Consider the following 20,492-nt stretch of genomic DNA (forward strand, 5'->3'; position numbering starts at 1 on the left):
CCGGTGGGGCCGGCGGAGGCGGGGGCGGGGCGGGTGCGGACTCGTCCTCGGCGGCGTCCTCTTCGATCAGCTCGACGTACGATGCCGGGAAGAGGCCTTCCTTGCCCTCGCCGTCGACGCCAGACCACCAGCCCTCGTCGATCTGCTCGATGTTAGTGATCGTAGCACCCTCCTGCGAGTATCGAAGGAAGGATCAAAGATGCTCGGTGTCAGTGGCCAGAGTTGGATAGGCGGGGTCAGATGCAAGTCAGCTGTGCCCAACTCACCGCAAGCGAAATCTCGTTGTCCTCGGCGGCCTCGTACGCCCACACAACACGACCTCGCAAGCCCTGACCGGCGCCGCCACCGATGTGGGTCGAAGAGAGCTGAGCAGTGGCGGCTTCGACTGCTGGCTCCTCTTGCTCCTCTGCAGCAGGAGCGGGAGGAGCGGGAGGCGCGGGTGGTGCTTCCTCTTCCTCTTCCTGCGCAGGTGCAGGCGGCGCAGGTGGGGCAGATGGAGCCTCGGGAGCAGGGGGAGCGGCCGGAGCAGCAGGCGCAGCAGGCGCGGCGGGGACACTCCTAGCCGCAGGAGCTGGGGCCGAGGATGCGCTGGCGGCGCCAAAGCTGGGACCCTTTGCGATGCCGGACGAGAGCGCCTTGACCCTGGCCTCCTCCTCCTCCCTCTCCTTCTTGGCCGCTTCCTGACGCTGGCTCCAGGTGAGCTTGCCGGCGCCCGCTCCAGAGACGGAGCGCGGGGCGGGAGCGGGCCGCGACTCTTCCGGCTGCTGCTGCTGACCAAAGGCGAAGCGGCTCGCAGACAGCTTTCCGGGCTTGCCGAGACTGACGGGGGTGTAGGCCGTGCCGACGGGTCCGATCCGGTCGTCCTCTGCAGGTTTCGGCGGGGCCGCCGCGGGCTCGGGTCGAGGCGCCGGAGGGACGGAAGGCACCGATGCAGGAGCGGCGGGCTTCGGAGGAGCCGGAGCAGGGGCTGGGGTGGGGGCAGGGGCGCTGACCCTCGGCGCTGATGGCAGCGAAGGGCTGGCGACGTTGCCGGATCGGATCTGCTGAAGCTCGTCCCTCTTGGAGGCGTAGTTGGTACCCTGAGCGCACGAGTGGGGATCAGCATGGGCGGTCGAAGGTCAGCGGCGAGTCGCGAGCGGGACAAGATCGCGGACGGCCACTTACGACGGGAGCAATCTGGTCTCGCGGCGCCGTCTTCTGCATCCCCTTGATGTCGGGCGTGCCGATGGGCTTGTAGGAGGATCCGACGGGGGTGATGGGACCGCCGCGCTGGGTGTTGGCGGCCTGTCCTGCGGCCGAGTAGTTTGCGCCGCTGCTCTCTGCGATCCTCCTCATGATGAGGGTGGGGTCGGCGTCGGCCTCGGAGCGGGCATTGATGCTGACGTGGTAGGCCTTGAGAAACGCGGCGACGGCGGCGCTGTGGGAGGCAAAGAGGCCCTTGCGGGATTCGGGCACGCCCTCGCCACACCAGTTGACGAGGGCGAACTTGGGGAGCTGGGTGTTGGGGTCCTTTACGCGGACAAAGGCGTACTGGATGCGGCCGTCGGAGAATTCCTCGCGGAGGTCGTCGAGGTCGCCCTTTTCGACGACCTGGACGCGGAGGTCGTTGGACTGCTTCTCGTAGGTGAGGACGAGGTAGTCTTTTGCGCCGTCAAGGACCTTTTCGTAGGCGTCGCGGATGGCGGGCGACGATAGGTTGACGTTGAGCGACATGGCCGGCGAGTCAAGGGGCGGGGGTCGGCCAGGCCGGGGGAGGGAGCGGTGTTTGCTTGGTTGCCTAGGTCGACGGGTGTGTCGTCGCTATTGCCGATGGTGCTGGCTGGCTGGTGATCGTGCGACGGTGCGGCTCGTATTTGAGTCCCACAGGTGGTCGCTGGAAGAAGAGGCGGGGATGGAAGGGGCAAGCTGGGCAGGCAAGCAGGTAGGCAGGCGACCACGAGGGAGAGGAGGCGGTGCGTGTGGAGTTTCCCTCTGCCCCCTGTCGTCTGCACGGGCCGCCGCCGTCGGAGGGCAAAGGCCGGCACAGCGTGGCCGCGCTTGGCTGGCTGCCAGGTGGCACTCGACTTGCGATCACCGCCGCCAGCAGCAGCGTGGCGGCCCAGATGCCCGCCAAGCGCCCTCTGCCTGCCGACTCCCGGCAATTCGGCCAGCACAGCCTTATTGGGCTCGCCACCCGCCCGTCCTCTTCTCTTTGCCGCCACTTGCCCAACCGCCACCGCCAGCACCTGCCGCTGCGTCGCTTGCCTACCTCGCCGCTCCGTCGGACTTACGCCTTGCCATGTGCAGGGACGGTCGCTGGCTCTTTGACACGCCGGCCTGGCCTGCCTAGCACATCGTGGCCGTGGCGCAAAGAACCCGCAAAGCGTTCGTTCGGCCAGGCAGCAGCGTGCGAGACTGAGCATGGCCAGGCAGGCAGGTCAAGGCGCCACCTCAACGGCGCAGTCGCGAGCGCTTCAAGCAAGTGGCCAGGTCAGGCCTCCGCCGGACTGGCACGGAAGATCTATCCCGTCATCGGCGTGCTCGACTTTCTCGCCGTCCGTTCTCTTTTCGTGGCCAGTACGCCTGCTGCTGCGCCGCGAGGAAGAGGCAGCGAAGAATCATGTTCATCGTAGTGCTGCGGATATCGACGCCGGGGTCGCTCGCCTGCTGCCCGTTTGCGGCCTGTTTCGACGCAGGCCAGACCACTTCGAGGATCAGCACGGCGATGGCGCTCGTCCACGGCTACAATGGCCGTCGCAATGACGGGCGGCAGCGACCCGACCTGCCTTTCGCCGTCGTGGAGAGCTCCAGCAGAAGGGACAGAAGCACTACTGGCCGGCGTCGAGAGAGCAGCATGCCAGCGAGCCAAGCATGCTGGCCAGGCCAGGTCAGGTCAGATCAGATCACGTGCTCGACGGAAGAAATTGACGGCGAGGAGCGCACGGGCCGCGAGGAGGCAGAACGAGGTGCCAGCAGACGCCCAGCTTAGCCTTCCAAGAGGCAGGCCTGCCCCCGCAGCCGCAGCCGCGCCCGGGCCTGGGTGGGGTCGAGGGCCAGAGAGCCTGGCTGCCTGCCTGGCTGCCTCTGGGGCCAGCCTTCTTCCTACCATCTCAAGACCCTCGACTGCCCCCTTCTCGAGCCGTTGTCCATCCCTCCTCTCGGTCTCGTCCTCCTCGACGTTGCTCGAAGCTTACCGCCGCTTTCCGACCGCCCTGCCACGTTGCGCCGCGCCGCGCCTTCTGCACCCGGACAAGCTCGCACCGATGTCCAGCAGCAGGTCGGCCTCGTCGGCGGCCGCGCGCCCCGGCGTCTCGACCGCCTATCACCTTCCCACCCTCTCGCCAGAGTCGAACAAGAACCTCCTCTCGCTCCTGCGCCTCATCATCATCTTTCTCATCGCCGGCGCCGCCGTCTCTTCGCGCCTCTTTGCCGTCATCCGCCACGAGAGCATCATCCACGAGTTTGACCCCTGGTTCAACTACCGCGCCACCCGCGTCCTCACCACCGACGGCTTCTACCGCTTCTGGAACTGGTTCGACCCCTCGGCATGGTACCCGCTCGGCCGTGCCGCCGGCGGCACCGCCTACCCCGGCCTCATGATCACCAGCGGCGTCATCTACAACTTTTTCCACGCCCTCAACATCCCCGTCGACATCCGCAACATCTGCGTCCTCCTCGCGCCCGCCTTTAGCGGCCTCACCGCCTGGGCCACCTACATGTTCACCGCCGCCATGAAGGACGACGCCTCCGGCCTCCTCGCCGCCGCCTTTATCGGCATCGCGCCCGGCTACATCTCCCGCTCCGTCGCCGGCTCGTACGACAACGAAGCCATCGCCATCTTCCTCCTCATGATCACCTTTTACCTCTGGATCAAGGCGCTCAAGGACGGATCGGCGCTCTGGGGCACCGTCACCGCCCTCTTTTACTTTTACATGGTCGCCGCGTGGGGCGGCTATGTCTTCATCACCAACATGATCCCGCTCCACGGCTTCGTCCTCCTCCTCATGGGCAGATTCAGCACCCGCCTCTACGTCGCCTACTCGAGCTTCTACGCCGTTGGCACGCTCGCCAGCATGCAGGTGCCCTTTGTAGGCTTCCTCCCCGTCCGCACCAGCGAGCACATGGCCGCCCTCGGCGTATTCGGACTCCTCCAGCTCGTCGCCTTTGTCGAGCTGCTCCGCTCTCACGTCTCGTCGAACCAGTTCAAGCTGGTCCTACGCGCCTTTGTCGCCTTCATCGCCGTCGCCGCCTTTGCCGCCCTCGTCACCCTCACCTACGCCGGCTACGTCGCGCCTTGGACCGGAAGGTTCTACTCGCTGTGGGACACGGGCTATGCCAAGAAGCACATCCCCATCATCGCCTCGGTCTCGGAACACCAGCCGCCGGCGTGGCCCGCCTTTTTCTTCGACCTCGAGATGCTCATCTTCCTCTTCCCCGTCGGCGTCTTCCTCCTCTTCCGCGAGCTGCGCGACGAGCACGTCTTTGTCATCATCTACGCCGTCATGGCCAGCTACTTTGCCGGCGTCATGGTCCGCCTGATGCTCACCCTGACGCCCGTCGTCTGCGTCAGCGCCGCCGTCGCCGTCAGCACGCTGCTGCAGACCTACCTCGACCCCAAGGAGCCGATGAGCGACGACGAGCTCGCTGCCGACGCCGCCAGCGGCAAAAAGGCGGCCGCCGTCGAGGCGGCCAGCCTCGCCGATGCCGTTGGCGCCAAGCCGAGCAAGATCAAGAAGGCCTCGGCCGTCGCCGCCGCCGCCGCCGAGTCGTCATCCGGCACCGCCACGCCCGTGCTGCCGTCGGAGCCGCCCTTTAAGACCGACAACTTCTCCAACCCGCGCGTGGGCGTCTTTGGCCTCGACTCGCGGCTGCTGGTGACCATCTACACTCTGGTGCTGCTGCTCGTCTTTGTGCTGCACTGCACGTTTGTCACGTCGACGGCCTACTCGTCGCCCTCGGTGGTGCTGGCGTCGCGCAACCAGGACGGATCGCAGCACATCATCGACGACTTCCGCGAGGCCTACTACTGGCTGCGCCAGAACACGGCGAGCGACGCCAAGATCATGTCGTGGTGGGACTACGGCTACCAGATCGCCGGCATGGCCGACCGCCCGACGCTGGTCGACAACAACACCTGGAACAACACCCACATCGCCACCGTCGGCAAGGCGATGGCGTCGCCCGAGGACAAGTCCTACCCCATCCTCCAGAAGCACGACGTCGACTACATCCTCGTCATCTTTGGCGGCCTCCTCGGCTTCTCGGGCGACGACATCAACAAGTACCTCTGGATGATCCGCATCGCCCAAGGCGTCTGGCCCGACGAGATCCGCGAGGCCGACTACTTTACTCCCCAGGGACAGTACCGCATCGACGACGGCGCCAGCAAGACGATGAAGGACAGCCTCATGTACAAGATGAGCTACTACCGCTTCAACGACCTCTTTGGCGGACGCACCGGCACCGACCGCGTGCGCGGCACGCCCGGACCCAGCGTCAGCCCGACCATCGACATCCTCGACGAGGCCTTTACCAGCGAAAACTGGATCGTGAGTGGGCGCCGCGAGCTGAGGCGGAACGTGGGCAAACCTTCGGAGCTGACACGCCCTCTTGCCCCACGGCCACTGTCCCCGCCCCTTGCAGGTCCGGATCTACGCCGTCAAGAAGCCCGACGTGCTGGGCCGGGACCTGCACAGCTCCAAGGCGTTCGAGAGCGGCAAGCGGCGGAAACGCGCCGTCGACCTCGCCACGCCCTCGTCGGCGAGCGCCGGCAGCGGGCGGAAGGGCAAGAAGTGAGGAGCGAGGAAGCTGGACCTGGTTTTGTAAAACTGCCGCCCAACGCAGGAGGGGCGCCGTCGTCGTGGCCGTCTTCGACCAGCGGGCCCCGCGCGCCGCCCCAGTCTGTGCATGCCTCCAACGCGATAGATTCGGACAGCGCTGCGACACGCTCGGGAGTACTTCGACGCGAGAGATGTCAGAGCAGGACGACGCACCACCACGGCCCCTATTCGGGTACGCGGCGGCTTCTTCGCCTCTCCTCTTTCGTTCCTTCCAAGGGACAAGCGGAGCGGGACGGCACGATGGAGAAGCTCGTCGTGTCCCTACCTTGTCCTCTACATCGCTTCGCGTCCTTTCGCCTCTTTCACAGAGGGAAGGGGCGCGATTCGATCGAGGACGAAAGAACGCAGAGGGGGGCCAAGAACGATACCACCCGGCGCCTCGCCACGTCTGCCATGTCCCTCCGTGTCATCGTCAACTCCGCTCTTCATCGGTCTTTTCAGGGTTGATGGAAGGGTAAAGGGCGAGATGGCGGGAAAGGGGCGATGCCAGGCATGGTGACGGAAGGTAGGGTGTACTCAAGGACCGACCCCGTTCTGTCCTCCGCGCACCTCGCCTCGTGCGACGCCGGAGGAGGGACTGGTGGGGACCGGTTTCGTATATGCATCCACAAGCCCTTTGCCTCTGATTCTCGCTCGGGATCGCGGCAAGTGCGAGGAACTGCACGCGCACGGCGTAACCACGGCGACGAGCGCGGGCTAGAGAGAGAGAGGAGGGAGTGGATGGCATGGCATGGCTGGCGAAGAAGGAGGGTGGCCGCGGGACATGTGGCTAGCAAGGACAGCGAGGCGGCGGCAACCGAGCCACGAGTTCGCCGCGCTCGTTGCTGCGCGCTTGGCTCGTCTCTGACAAGTGCCGCATCGTTGCTTTCCCTCAGTTGGGGCTGTAGGTCCAGTGATCCGAGATGTCCCTCTGTTGAAAGTTGGGGACTATTTCGTCACACGGACACCGACAAGGACGAGGCCCGGATCGTCAGAGATTGTCCACATCCCGGCCCGATTCTGACCGTTCACGGCGACTGCGACTGCGGCAACTGCGCGGGGCACTCACCCTCGAGTTTAAGGCCCTTGGTCGGGTGCGACGTCGAAATGCCCGGGTCGCTCTGCGCGTCGACACAATTTTCGGGAATGTCGGCGACCGTGGACACGGCGATGGGCTTGCCGTTGTAGGTGATCCGGAATCCGTCCGGAGGCGCACAGCCATTGTCGCACGGCCCGTAAGCAAAACAGAAGAGACGAGCCTCTGGATACCACTTTACCGAGCCGATATCGGTCTTGATGGCGAAGAAGGGCGCGGCAGGCCACTTTTCGTACCCAGCGGCGAGACCGAGCGTGAGGGAGAGCAGCACCGAGGTGGCGAGGAATTTCATCGTGGCGCAGGGGACTCGAGGGACGTTGGGGAAAGCGATGAAGGGTTGTCGAGATGAGAGCAGACGGGTGTGCGGAAAGGAGGGGCGAAGGCCTCGGAGGCCCAGATCTCGGCGCGTTATGTACCTTTCCGGACACCACGCTCTCGCATGCGTCTTGGTGGGGTTGATCGGATCGAACCTGCAAGAAAGGTCACGCACGGTCGGACACGCTGCGACGGCTGACCACTGTAATGAGCCTCACTGCAGCTGACTGCAATGACCACAAGGGCGTCGAACGGCCCGCAAGGGCGGTCATCCGAACAGCGATGGCCAGGAGCCGCAATCAGTCCCCACCTCGACGCGCAGTCCCGCACCCACCCACATCGCCGGTCGGCGCAACGCAAATCAAGGTGGGTCTTGCATAGCCTCAAGCTGTGCCGACGCTTGCCAGAAGTCGGGGAGTGTTTCCACTCTGGTGGCTCTCCCATCCGCAAAGCGCCTATTCACCACCTCGAGCGCTGCGCTTTCGCAGCTTTTCTTCACTGATCATGCCGAAAGGCCTTCCTCCGCCTGTGCGTCCGAGACGGGGTGGAAGCGGGCCGGGCCGCAAGGGCGGGAGGCAGGAGCAGGGCGTGGGTGCGTGCGCGGCTGGAGCGGAGCGGAGTCGTGTGCGCCACGCTCGGCCAGGGTCCCTGTTTTCAGCGCGAGCGCCACACGCGCACAGCTGCGCAGCCTGACAGGCGCTCGGCGGCCCTCGGTACCGCTGCCGAAGCGTCGCACAAATCTCGGCCAGAGCCGGGTACGATGCCGATGGGGATCAGCGGGTCGGACGGGGAGCTGCCAAAGCCCGACTTGACCCCCCACCGCTCGCCCGACCCACTGATGACTGCTCGTGTCTCAAATCGCGCCAGGACACGCTACGCTTTGCTGTTCATTTGAGGTCTGACTGCTTCATCGCTACAACGAACCACGAGCATTCCCGCAGAGCTGCTGCCGACGGTCGGTCGGTTTCTCTGTCGACCAGCTTCGCCCCACATACAGGTTAGGGTCACCACGGAGGTGGGAGCGGTTCGTAGCCCGGCGAAGGAAGCAACGGGCACAATCGACGGGCAGGTTCACGCCCCCGTCGTTCCGTTGCATCCGTGCCGCAGCCCCAGACCCTCAGACGAGGTCGACGACCCACCTCGAATCGGCCAGCACTTAGATATCATCCTCGAGCTACACCCTCGATCTCGCTTTCCCTAGCTCTACATTCTCGCATTCCCCCTCGCGCTCGACTCCCCCGAGCATCGACGACCACCATGATGCCCATCGCATCGCTCCTCGACGTCCTACTGCTGTCCTTGGCCGTCCTCGGCCAGGTTCTCGCCGCGCCGGACGGCACCCAGCCTTTGCACTGGGACCTGCCCGCTCCCGGTCAGTTCGTCTCCCTCGAGTACGTCGACGGAAACGCCTTGTTTTGCAGTACACTCCCTGCCGATATCGTCGACAACCAGCCCCAGCACAACCTCTTCAACTTCATCTGTCAGGCCCATGGCGAATGCGTCGCAGTCCTGGATCGAGTCTGCCGAGGAAACTGCATCTTCCACGGCGTTCGCAGTCAAGTTGTCCATGGCCGATCCGCCTACTGCCGCTCTGCCAAGATGTCTCCCGAGGCCTTTGGCACTACCAATACCGTCGGAGCCGGTCTGGCCACGCTGTTCAGAGAGGCGTCCAGAACGGGCTCGTTTGGCCTCAATTGTGAGTAGTGGCGCTGCCAGCTGTATCCGCACAAAGAGACACGGGCCAAAGACTCATGTCGCGCACATCGTCTTGTGGGAAACGTCGTAGTCGAGGTCACGTACATCGGCGACCGTGGCAAGGAGCTCAAAAGCTCCTACTACCAAGACTTTGGACAGTTCAGTACGGGTCCTCCGTGATGGTTGGATAGGTCTTGGCCGTTTCGGCACGGCGACACGCTGCTCCCTCGGGCGCACTTGTAGAACGTCAAAAAGTGTCGGCGGACAAGTTACGCTTCCTCTCGACGGTCGTGCCTGGCCTCGATCAGTCTTCCCTTGCGCTGCGGAAATATACGCGCGCATGCGCCACGTTGGCTGGCTACCCCTCACACCTATCATGTGCATGTATATGTGCCTGTATTGCTGTGGGATTGTCGCTCATGTCTGCTGCATCTCTGACATTTCTGCGACTGATTGCATGTGGTCAGACTCGAGCAACAGCAACGGAGAAGCAGACAGAAACACAAGCCAGCAAAAGTTAGAGCTGAAGGAGGAGGGGAGGTCTTGGCCATAGGCTGATGCACAGGGGCCGAGGGAGGCCAGGATCAAGCACGGTGTTCAGACGTGGGCACATTGGCAAGGCCGGGCAAAGCTCGATGCAACAGCGGCATCAGGGCGGCGCACGTCGCATCCACCCGGCGTGCCCGCAGCCGTGACGGGCTCATCGTCTTGCAGGGTTCGGCGTGCTGCGCCGCGAGGCAGGGGGTGGGCGTGCGCGAGAGAAAGCGGTCGCGCCACGACGGCAAGCATCGACTTGGCACCAGCCCCTTTCCCTTTGCGAGCGTCCCGGCACGCCGGGCAACCCAGCCTTTGTTTTCGGGTCAATACACAGCCACGGGTGCATAGCACAGCAGGCGCAGAGGGACAGACGACGAGCCGGCTCGACGAGGAGTCGAAACGAGCCAAGGAGTAGCTGGCTCGTCTTCTATGGCGGAAGCTGCACGAGCAGGAAGTGCGCGGCCCGTGGCTCACGCGGCGCGGCGCGGCGCAACAATGGACGCCGCACCGTCGAGTTGCCCGTACATTCGCCGGCGTGTGGGGGGAATAGGGGCAGCGTATGATCGATGTCGAGGGCGAGGCCTGACCTCGGACCAGTCATCCTTTCGGTCAGCAAGGCCGAGGTGGGGTCGCCGATGGCACTCTGGAAGTGGGTTGTCCCGCCTATGCGTAGTGCGCCTTGGTCCCGTTATCCTCAGTAATCGACCCACCGTGACCGAGGGTCGAGCGCAAAGGATAAGCGCGGGAGCAGAAACCCGAGCAGCTCCTCGATTCCGGTCCGGTTGCGGTCGATGGGGCACAGCCGTCTTGAGGAAGGGTACAAAAGGACGTCGGTCCTGGCCTGCTCGTCGTCCCACCTCGCACCCTCATCCTCGCTCCTGCCTCAGCCTCTCCCTCATCCTCACCCCTGACACGCACCCGTGACGCACCCTCCCGCTCTCCACTTGACATCATCGACCAAGCAGATCGGCGATACGAAATGAAATTCACGACCTCGCTGCAGGCCGTCGTCGCGGGCGCTCTCGCCGTCGTCGCGCTCGGCTCGACACGCGTCGCTGCAACCAACGAACCGACCTCCTTGTTCTGGATAATGCAGGTGCCTGGTGAGGATGCTCGGACGCCCAGCAAAACAACCCCCGAGATCCTGTCCCTTCAGTACATTTCAGGCCAGGCTGTGCTTTGCTTCCCCAGGCCCTTTGCTCTGGTCGAGCGTCCGGACGACAGCACCCCCTATCCGGGCACCCCGCTCAACTTGGAGGTTGGCAGCGACGGAATAGTCTCTGTCGTCACTCAGAGCGCCTGCGGGTTCGGCAGCTGCGTCTTTGGCGGAATGAGGGACTATGGCATCCGCGGCTCTACCCAACACTGCAGGTTCGGAAAAATGCCAGTTAGCATCTATGCCCGCAGCGGCGGCCAGCAGGACATTGTCAACACGATGGAAGCCTTCGTAGACATGCCAGAAGTCGCTCTCAGTGGTGAGCAGCTCCTTGCACCGCCCCTCCCTCGAACCCATGCTGTTCCTGGAGCCACGAGTCGGGTCGGGTCGAGTCGTGCCGTATCCGTCTTTGGCCGACGCGTCGCCCTCTGGCCCCTAGGCCTGGCTCAGTGCACCGCGCCTCACGCCCTCGACGCAGCTCAGCGCCCCTGACATGTTCCGTCTCCTTTTCTCCCTCCCTCCCTCCCGCCTCCCTCGCCCCGGGCTCCGCTCCAGTCCCCTGGCAATCCGCCGACAAGAAGACGAACGGGTACTATTTCATCAAGTTCGGCCTGCCGCGGACGCAGTTGCCCCACACCAGCTAAACGGCAGGCCATCATCGCGTGCCTGTCGCGCGCTCGGTTCCGAGCGTGGCGGAGACCAGTCCGTCGGCGAGGCAGATGATTTCCACCCCCCGCCTCGCCTCGCCACCGAGGCCTCTCCGCTCCTCCTCTCCATCATCTCTCCTCGGCCAGCGCCGCCGTCTTCCACATGTCGGTAGCTTCTTTCTCCCGCCCTCCTCCTCCTCTTCGCAGCCGCGCCTCGTCGCCCTCGCTCGCTGTCTTTGTTCTCGCCCGCATTTCTCTCGCGCTTGCTCGCTACCACGCGACGCTCGATCAGCCGGCCCTTACGGCCCAGGCTGGGAGCTCGCAGCGACTCCGTCCGAAGTCCGGCACCCCCCTCCTCTTTCCCTCTAATACTACTATGGCCGTTCCCCCTCCCTTTCCATGCTCCCCTCTCCCGCAGCGTCGGCGAGTTGGTGTTCGCTATTTCTTTGGCTCGATGCCTGCTTGCCCCAGAACGGAATGGGATGGCGAGTGCGGGCGAATCGAGGGATCTCGCCCGGTCAAACTGCTGTGCATGATCGCTACAGACGCACACACAGACAAGAGCGAAGAGGGAGAGGAATCCATATTGCTAGCCAAAACGGCACTCGCGAACGGGCTACGGCGAGATCTCGACCATTTGCGCGAGGATGACCGAAAGGGGCTCGCAGATGGGCCAGGAGGTGGAGGCGGCGCGCTGGGCGAGCTGGTCCGAGTACGACGAGAGGATGCGTTTGGGCGCGAGCGGGCTCGACAGGTCGCCGATGAAGCTGAGGCGCGGCCGGACGACCTTGGCCGCCGCCCGCGACGACGATTCGGCCGTGGCCGCGAGCGCGTCGAGCGAGCCCGTGCCGGTGCCAGTGCTTCCTGCATCGGCGCCGTGGCGCGCATCGGTGGCGGGTGCATGGACACCGAGACCAGGGCCGGGGCCGGACGGTGCGGCGTCGTAGGGCTGCAACGACAGCGAGATGGGCGCGTAGGCGGGTCCGTCGAGGTGGACGCTCAGTACCTCGCGCCCGATGGCGTCGTCGTGCACCTCGGCGATGCTCGACGAGAGGCGGCTCCGGGACCCGCCCGGCGAGGTCGGCGGGTGCGACCCGGCGCCTCCGCGGCCTCCCTTGCGACCCACGCTGAACGGGTTGGCGAGCTGCCCGATGGTGAGGTCTCCCTTGTCCTTCCACCACAGCGAGACCAGGTAGACGCTGATGGCGGCGTAGAAAAACAGCAGACCCTCGAACGTCGAGCTCGTGGGGAACGTGCGGAAAAAGTAGACGATCCGTCCGGCTGCAAGAGCGATCGTTCGGGGAAAAGTTCAGGCACGTCAGCACGCGCACGCGCACGTCGGGGACCACGCGCGCCGGCGACTCACCGTGGACGGCCAGCGACCACGCCTCCCAGGGGCGGCGGTCGAAGCGCTCCTTGATCGGACCGAGCGTCTCGGCCTTTTCCCGCTGGCTGTGGCGGCCACCGAGGACCTGCAGGTCTTGCAGGTCGACCAACGTCCTGAGCAGGTCGAAGCGCACCGCCAGCTCGAGCTTCGGGTTGGCCGGCGTGCCGCCCGTCGGCGCCTGGCGCGGCTCGCCCAGGAGTGCCACGCTGGACCCCAGGTAGCGCTCCAGCACCTCGGCCTGCTGCTCTGCCAGGCCGATGCAGAGCGAGCGAAACGTCTCGGTGACCTCGCGGGCGTGCAGGGCCAGGCAGCCCTTGCCCACCGTCGACACGGCGTCGCTGAGCGACCACAGGCTGTTGGCCAGCACCGTGCGCTGAAAGTCGCTCGCCTTGATCTCGTCGTTGAGCAGCCGCGTCGCCGTGCCTTCCTCGAGCGCAGTGTGGAAGTCGGCGACGGTGTAGTAGCCGGCTGCGCGCGTGTCGTGCCGCGAGGCGAGGCTCCACATGGTGGCGTTGGGCGCGTTCCAGCTGGCGTCGGGGCACGGCAGCTCGCTCTTGAGCTCGTCAAACGAAAAGAGCGACGGCAGGTTCCACGAGACCGACAGCTCGGCGTCGGCGACAAAGACGGCCCAGCCGGTGCGCTTGAGGCTCTCGAGGTGGATCCAGGCCTGCCAGCGCGCATGCAGCGACGCCGCGGGGTCGCCGCCGTTGTTGTCGTCGTCGGCCCCGCAAAGTGCCCCAGCGGCGGCGGGTCGGGCGGCCTGCTGGGACCAGCCTGCGAGCGAGGCTGACTGCGTCGGCTTGGATCTCGTCCCACCGCCGTGGTAGGCCGCTGCCGTCGTCGTCGACGCATCCTGCTGCGCCGGGTCCGGCGCCGAGTGCGTCGAGGTCTTGTCGAGCAGCCGACGCCGCCTCGCCAGCGTGGCCAGCGGCGATCGGATGGCCTCGGCAAACTCGAGCAGGCGGCGGTCGCCCGTGCTGCGCATGAAAATGTCGGACAGGACCATGGCCTGGATGAAGCCGAGCGAGCGCTCCTGGAGGTTGGTGCGGTGCCATGCGACAAACTGGGCCTTGTTGGTGATCTCGGCGAGGACGTGGCCGAGGTTGGCGGCGCGGGGTATGCGCGACGACAGGCTGCCGAGGGCGATGGCGTTGGCGAGCAGAAAGACGGGGCACTTGTCCGGCGAAAAGGTGGGCGCGTGGAGGAAGGGGTACTGGACGTGGAAGTGGACAAAGTAGAGCTGCAGGAGGGCGTTGTAGGTGGCGACGCTGACGCCTTGCAGCATGGCCAGGGCGCGCTCCTCGTCGTGCTTGGGCAGCTCGGCCAGCGCGACGACGCTGAGCAGCTTCTTTTTCGAATAGGCCGTAAAGGGCGCCACCTGCATCGTGTCCTCGGCCAGCAGGTCCTGACGCGTGGCCTCGCCGATGGGCTCGGTCGACGACGTCAGCGGCGACGCGGCCGGGTGCCGCCAGAAGCCGTCTGGCATGGCGCAGGGCCCCGCCAGGTCGCGGTGGATCGGCCTCGGCATGCACCGGCCCCGGTCCGGACGGCGCGGCGCTTTCCCTGCCATGGCGTGGTCCACGGTGTCGCCGTCCTCGGAGCTGTGCTCGCCTTCGCGGTGCGTAGAGCTCTGGATGCCCGAGCGCGACAGCGAGTACGACGGCTCTCGTCGAGGCCGCTTCCTGCTCCGGCGCTCGCCGCCGTCGACGTTCGCACCGTGGCCGGACGGCAGCGCTGCCGTCGAGGGTCTTTCGGCCTGCATCGCCGGCGCGCTCGGCAGGGACGTCGGCTGCTGATGCGCAGTCGCAGAGGATGCACTCGGCCCGGAAGCCTGGCGCAAAGTCTCAAGATCCGGCGGATTTGCTGCACCAGCGGCGTCCGCCAAGGTCGGCATGGGCCAGGCCGCGCCGGCCGTCGCTAGCGGCTGAGGGAAGGCGGGTTGGGCGATGGGTCCCAGGGTGGTTTCTATGGGCGCAAAGAGCCAGTCGAAGGTCTGATCGGCGGCGATCATCGACGAGTCGGAAAAGGCAAAGTCGAGCCAGTCCTGGGTGGGCAGGCTCGGGTCAGACCACGTCGATGGGCCGCTCGACGACGAGACGCGAGACGACGACGAAGCCGAGGCCGGGTAGAGGCTGCTGGCCGGGGTCGACGAGGCTGGGTAGGAATCGTGACGGTGGGGCGGAGCTGCTGTGCCGCCAGGCTGGTACTGCTGCCTGGGTCCAGGGTGGCGCTGCTCGAGGACCGTCCGCGGCGCTGCGCCGAGGGGCGAGCTGCCATGGAGCCGCGGCGCCGAAGGGTAGGCCGCCGATGGCTGCGCCGGCGACGGGTTGGTCGGGACGGCGTAGCCCCTGGCCTGGCTCGGGGCCATGGCCGTCGATCCAGGCTGCGGGTGCTTGGAGTCCGCCTCGAGGCTTGCGGGATTCTCGGAGTAGGGGCGAGGAGGCGTGTGCGAGCCAGCGGCGAGGAGCGAATCGACCGTGTAGGTGGACCTCTTGGGCGGCGCGGCGTGCAGAGATGATGAAGACGACAACGAAGACGACGACGCCAGGTCGCTACGGACGAGGTCGCTCTCCGGCCCGAGCGGATGGCAAGGTGTGGCGTCGGACGTCGGGTGCGTCAGTTTGGTGCTGGCATCGTCTTGGGCGGCGGCGCGGGTGGACGGGTGGTCGAGAGCTGGGCGCGGGGCGGACGGCGAGTCTGGCTGGGACGATGCTGTGGTGGTCGAGGCCGAGGGTTGGTCTGGGCTGGTGCGTGGGATGGCGGGTTGCGGAGCGTAGGAGCGCTTTTGGGGATAGTGGCATACGGTGCCGGGGCGTGCCTGGCAGTTGCGGCATACGGGCTGGCCGTCGCACTTGATCTTGGAACGGGAGCAGCTTGTGCAGGCCTTTCTGGTCTTTGTGATGGCGGCGCGGCTCCTTGCGCTGGTGGTGTTGTACGCTGCGGATGCGGGGTCGTGGTGGCTCTGTGTGCGCGATGCGGCCGAGGGCGATGTCGAGGATGGACCGGTTGTGGCGGTGGTGTTTGGGTTTGCGTGAAGGCTCTCGTGGCGCTTGAGGGCGTCGCTGCGGGAAAAGGTTGCGCTGCAGAGCCTGCAGATGAAGTTGGAGGAAGGGTCGTGGCAGGACTGGTGCCGCTTGAGGTGCTCGCGGCGGGTGAAGGTGCGGTGGCAGATGTCGCAGACGTGCGGGTGGACGGGGCCGGCGGCGGGGCGGCTGGGTTGGCCGGGTTGGCCGGGTTGGCCATGTTGGCGAGAGGGCGTGCGAGCCTGTCTGGGCGGGGCGGTGTTGGTCAGCTGGGCATGGCTGCGGTCGGGGTGGCTGGTGGGACGAGGGTAGGCGAAGGTGTCGGCCGAGGTGTTGTCGGTGTGGGATCGAGGCGGATGGAGTTGATGAAGATTGGGATGTTGGTGGAGGTGGCCATGTTGATGAGGGGCCATCGAGGGTGGATAGCGTGACATGGTGGTGTGCTATGCGAGAGCGGGTCGAGGAGCACAGAGAGGTGTAGTGTCATTGCGGGGGGTTGGCACAAGGCTGAGGGTCAGAGGATTGGCATGGGGGAGGGCGAGGGCGATACGAGAGGGACGTCGCGGAGGAGGAGGCAAAGGAGGATGAGGACGAGGGGAGGCAAAGGAGGACGAGGAGGACGAGGAGGAGGGGAGGGAAAGGAGGACGAGGAGGAGGGGAGGCAAAGGAGGACGAGAAGGACAGGAAACCCTGCACCGCCGCCCGCCCGCCCGCCTGGAAATATGCAAAATGGAGCGGCTCGGCGGGGGGGGCGCCCAGACGGCATCGGCTGCAAAGTGGGGGGCGGCGAGGGCGGGAAATGCCGGCGGGCGCAAACGTGGCGCGGGCCAACGAGCGAGGGACAGCTGCCCTCTGGTCGGTACCGAGGCCGCCTTGGCTCAGCGTCAGGCAGGCAGGGTCCAATTTTGGCCTGCAATTTCCACGGCCATTTTCCTTGCTTGGTCGAGGCGGGCGAGCGTCATGGCCAGCCAGCCAGCCAGCAGGCAGACTGTAGCTGTGGCTGTGGCAGACGCCGGCTGGCTCGTCGGCCCCCGGAGCCGGTTGGGCGCGCGGCGTTGCCTGGCCTGGCCAGGTGGCCTGGGTTTTTCGGACGCGCCCTCTGCCCCGCTCTGGCCGTGGCCGTGGCCCTCTGTTGCTCTTTGAGCCTGGCCCTGGCCCTGGCCCTGGTCTGACTGCCCGATGGCGCGCACATCGCAATTGGGCCCGGCCAGGCCTGGCTGCGCGGGCAGCGTGTTGGTGCGTGTGTCGCTCTGTCTCTCGCTCTCTCGTCTTCTGTCGCGCTTCATCCACCACCACCGTCACCATCACCATCACCGCCCGCCCGTCCGCCGCCTCCTTCTCTCTTCAATCCGGGCACCGCCCCTCTTTTCCACCACCGCCGCACCACACCTCGCTCTTCTGCCGCCCTCCTGCCCGCGCACTCGCCCGCACTCGCCTAGAAATCTCCTTCTGCTTCTCCTTCTGCCACCGCCCCCTCGACCCGTAGCCAAAAAAAAACACCCGCCGGCCCGCCCGACCGCCTGCCTGCCTGCCCGGCCTGGCCTCAGACACAGCCCTCGGCTTTCCATCTTGGCCCGCTCGCCTGCCTGCCTCACCCACCCCTTAGACGGCCACCCGCCTTCACCCGCTCCCACTCCCCCCACAATGGACGTCGATCTCATCCAGGTCGTCAACCGCCTACAGGAGACCTTCACTGCCATCGGTGGCGACTCGGTCGACCTGCCACAGTGCGTCGTCGTCGGCTCACAGTCGTCGGGAAAGTCGAGCGTACTCGAAACGTGAGTAGCAACAGGTACCCTCCGCCCGCCCGCCCTTCTTTCCTCTTATTATTGCCTGCTCGCCTCTCTTGTCCGCGCCCCGCCCCGCCTCGCCCGCTCACCCATCAACCCCTCCTCTCGCCACTCTGCGCCTCTCCCCCCGAGCAGCATCGTCGGCAAGGACTTTTTGCCTCGCGGCAGCGGCATCGTCACCCGGCGGCCCCTCGTCCTCCAGCTCGTACACACCCCCGCGCCCCACGAGTCCAACGCCGCGTCGTCGTCGTCGTCGTCGCCGCCGCACAACGCCGACGCAAACGAGCCGCAGCCCGAGCTGCTGCGCAACGCCGCCGGCTCCAGGCAGGCCACCTACGGCGAGTATGGCGAGTTCCTCCACCTCGACAAGCGCTTCACCGACTTCAACGAAATCAAGCGCGAGATTGAAAACGAGACGTTCCGCGTCGCAGGACAGAACAAGGGCGTGTCCAAGCTGCCCATCCACCTCAAGATCTTCAGCCCAAACGTCCTCAACCTCACCCTCGTCGACCTGCCCGGCCTCACAAAGATCCCCGTCGGCGACCAGCCCTCGGACATTGAGCGCCAGATCCGCAGCCTCGTCACCGACTACATCTCCAAGCCAAACTGCATCATTCTCGCCATCAGCCCCGCCAACGTCGACCTCGCCAACTCGGACAGCCTCAAGCTCGCCCGCTCCGTCGACCCGCAGGGCCGCCGCACCATTGGCGTCCTCACCAAGCTCGACCTCATGGACCAGGGCACCCACGCCCTCGACATCCTCACCGGACGCGTCTACCCGCTCAAGCTCGGCTTCATCGGCGTCGTCAACCGCTCCCAGCAGGACATCAACGGCAACGTCTCGATGCTCGTCGCCCGCCGCGCCGAGGAGGAGTTCTTCCGCTCCCACCCGGCCTACCGCAACATTGCCCACCGCTGCGGCACAAAGTACCTCGCCAAGACCCTCAACCAGGTCCTCATGAACCACATCCGCGACAAGCTGCCCGACATGAAGGCCCGCCTCAACACGCTCATGGGCCAGACGCAGCAGGAGCTGGCGGCGTTTGGCGACACCACCTTCCTCGGCGACCAGCACCGCGGCACCCTCGTCCTCAAGCTCATGACCCAGTTTGCGCGCGACTTTGTCGCCTCCATCGACGGCACCACGTTCGACCTCTCGACAAAGGAGCTCTGCGGCGGCGCCCGCATCTACTACATCTTCCAGGACGTCTTTGGCCACGCCCTCGGCAGCATCAACCCGACGCAGAACCTCACCGTACAGGACATCCGCACCGCCATCCGCAACTCGACCGGCCCGCGCCCCAGCCTCTTTGTGCCCGAGGCCGCGTTTGAGCTGCTCATCAAGCCCCAGATCAAGCTGCTCGAGCCGCCCAGCCTGCGCTGCGTCGAGCTCGTCTACGAGGAGCTCATGAAGATCTGCCACAACTGCACCAGCGCCGTGAGTGGCGCCAGACGAGGGCCCTCGTCCTCCTCCGGGGTGCCCCAGCGCGCCTGCCCTATGCCCTGCTGACTGACGAGGATCCGTTCGAATTCCTTCTCCTTCCGACGTTTCCCCCGCAGGAGCTGCAACGGTTCCCGCGACTGCACGCGCAGCTGATCGAGGTCGTGTCGGAGCTGCTGCGCGAGAGGCTCGGCCCGACGTCCGAGTACGTCCAGAGCCTGATCCAGATCCAGGCGGCCTACATCAACACCAACCACCCGGCCTTTGTTGCCGACTCGGCCAACATTGCCCGCGACACGCGCGAGGACCAAGCGCGCAAGCAGATGGCGCTGACCGCGTCCTCGCGCCGCAAGCATTCCTTCGACTCGGCCTCGGCGGGCGGCACTGCGACCGACGACGATGACGAAGACGACGACGCCGCCAACAACAACAACAACAACCGGGGGTCCGCATCCCGGACGCTGACCGTCAATGGCGCGTCCAAGACGGGCAGCAAGTGGGAGAGAAAGGAGCGCTCGGCCTCGTCGGCGCACGAGTCGCGGCCGCACGCCAGCTCCAACCCCGAGTCGCGCGTGCACCACACCATCGGCCACTCTGCAGGCCTGGCCATGGGGGGCAACGCGGGGGCCGGGAGCGGCGCGGGCGGCGGCGCCAAGGACTCGTTCCTCAACTACTTTTTCGGCGGCGCCTCGGGTCTGCCCGTGGGCGGCGCGGGCGCGGCGAGCGGCTACCATCCGGCGCCGCCGCGCAACGCGCTGACCGAGTTTTCGGCGCACGGCGCCAACGGCCGGGGCCAGAAGCCCAACGCCATGTCTGGGCGCACCGGCCTCGAGGGCAACAGCGCAGCCTACGACATGAAGAGCCTCGACAAGCACCTCGAAGCTGTGAGTTGGCAGCCAAAGGAGGCGGGCTGAACGAATGGCCGATTGCGTCTTCCCCCGCGCTGACCACGACCGTCGCTTTCCCTTCGTCTCTTGCTTGTGCCTCTCTGCTCTGCTCTGCTCTGCTCTGCTCTGCTCTGATCGCCCAACCAGACGCCGATCGCGTCCGAGGAGTACGCGCTGTCGGACCGCGAGGAGCTCGAGACGACGCTGATCCGCGCGCTGATCGCGTCCTACTTCAACATTGTGCGGCAGTCGATCCAGGACCTGGTGCCCAAGGCGGTGATGCACCTGCTCGTCAACTTTAGCCGCGAGACGGTGCAGAACCGGCTGGTGGCCAGCCTGTACAAGGACTCGCTGTTCGAGGAGCTGCTGTACGAGGACGAGGGGCTGACGAGCGAGCGGAAGCGCGTCAAGCAGCTGCTCGACGCCTACCGCGAGGCGTTCAACGGTGAGTGCCGCTGCGGGGGCGTCGTTCCCAGGAAGTGGTGTGATGCGACATCGTGGCTGGGCGGGAACTGACTCCGCGCATTGCTGCTTTCCCTCTTGTTTGCCCTTCGGATCGCCACCAGTCCTGTCCGAGGTCACGTTCAAGCCATCAGCATAGATCCGGAAGAAGGGACGCACGCGCCCTCGGTCTCGTCGCTTTGCCCTGGAGAGGAGAGGGGCACCGAAGATCGCCCCCACCCACGAACGACGGCTCCCCCTCTGCCTTGTTGCACCATC

At 66.0% G+C, this 20,492-nt stretch overlaps 6 protein-coding genes across 6 annotated transcripts in view; 3 read left to right on the forward strand and 3 right to left on the reverse strand.

Moving 5' to 3' along the window:
* The window catches only part of PFL1_05413 (uncharacterized protein), a gene marked incomplete at both ends in the record, with an annotated part of 2,396 nt that extends 683 nt beyond the window's left edge, over positions 1-1,713 (reverse strand). The window contains 3 exons of the mRNA XM_007882945.1: positions 42-172; positions 267-1,079; positions 1,165-1,713. Of these exons, the coding sequence (XP_007881136.1) occupies positions 42-172; positions 267-1,079; positions 1,165-1,713 (1,493 nt within the window). The remainder of the gene's footprint in view (positions 1-41; positions 173-266; positions 1,080-1,164) is intronic.
* Positions 1,714-3,242: 1,529 nt separating this feature from the next.
* On the forward strand, positions 3,243-5,775 carry PFL1_05414 (uncharacterized protein; the record flags this gene model as incomplete). Its single annotated transcript, XM_007882946.1, has 2 exons — positions 3,243-5,528; positions 5,623-5,775. The coding sequence occupies 2 exons, from the start codon at positions 3,243-3,245 to the stop codon at positions 5,773-5,775; spliced, it is 2,439 nt and encodes an 812-aa protein (XP_007881137.1).
* A 915-nt stretch (positions 5,776-6,690) lies between these two features.
* On the reverse strand, positions 6,691-7,186 carry PFL1_05415 (uncharacterized protein; the record flags this gene model as incomplete). The annotated part of the gene is made up of 2 exons (XM_007882947.1): positions 6,691-6,746; positions 6,868-7,186. The coding sequence occupies 2 exons, from the start codon at positions 7,184-7,186 to the stop codon at positions 6,691-6,693; spliced, it is 375 nt and encodes a 124-aa protein (XP_007881138.1).
* Positions 7,187-8,466: 1,280 nt separating this feature from the next.
* On the forward strand, positions 8,467-9,084 carry PFL1_05416 (uncharacterized protein; the record flags this gene model as incomplete). The annotated part of the gene is made up of 2 exons (XM_007882948.1): positions 8,467-8,905; positions 8,996-9,084. The coding sequence occupies 2 exons, from the start codon at positions 8,467-8,469 to the stop codon at positions 9,082-9,084; spliced, it is 528 nt and encodes a 175-aa protein (XP_007881139.1).
* A 2,776-nt stretch (positions 9,085-11,860) lies between these two features.
* On the reverse strand, positions 11,861-16,088 carry PFL1_05417 (uncharacterized protein; the record flags this gene model as incomplete). The annotated part of the gene is made up of 2 exons (XM_007882949.1): positions 11,861-12,525; positions 12,611-16,088. The coding sequence occupies 2 exons, from the start codon at positions 16,086-16,088 to the stop codon at positions 11,861-11,863; spliced, it is 4,143 nt and encodes a 1,380-aa protein (XP_007881140.1).
* Positions 16,089-17,298: 1,210 nt separating this feature from the next.
* On the forward strand, positions 17,299-20,373 carry PFL1_05418 (uncharacterized protein; the record flags this gene model as incomplete). The annotated part of the gene is made up of 5 exons (XM_007882950.1): positions 17,299-17,432; positions 17,580-18,882; positions 19,005-19,769; positions 19,920-20,217; positions 20,339-20,373. The coding sequence occupies 5 exons, from the start codon at positions 17,299-17,301 to the stop codon at positions 20,371-20,373; spliced, it is 2,535 nt and encodes an 844-aa protein (XP_007881141.1).
* Between the last annotated feature and the right edge of the window lie 119 nt (positions 20,374-20,492).

Source organism: Pseudozyma flocculosa (assembly GCF_000417875.1).
Source record: "Pseudozyma flocculosa PF-1 unplaced genomic scaffold scaffold00019, whole genome shotgun sequence".
Lineage (NCBI taxonomy): Eukaryota > Fungi > Basidiomycota > Ustilaginomycetes > Ustilaginales > Ustilaginaceae > Pseudozyma > Pseudozyma flocculosa.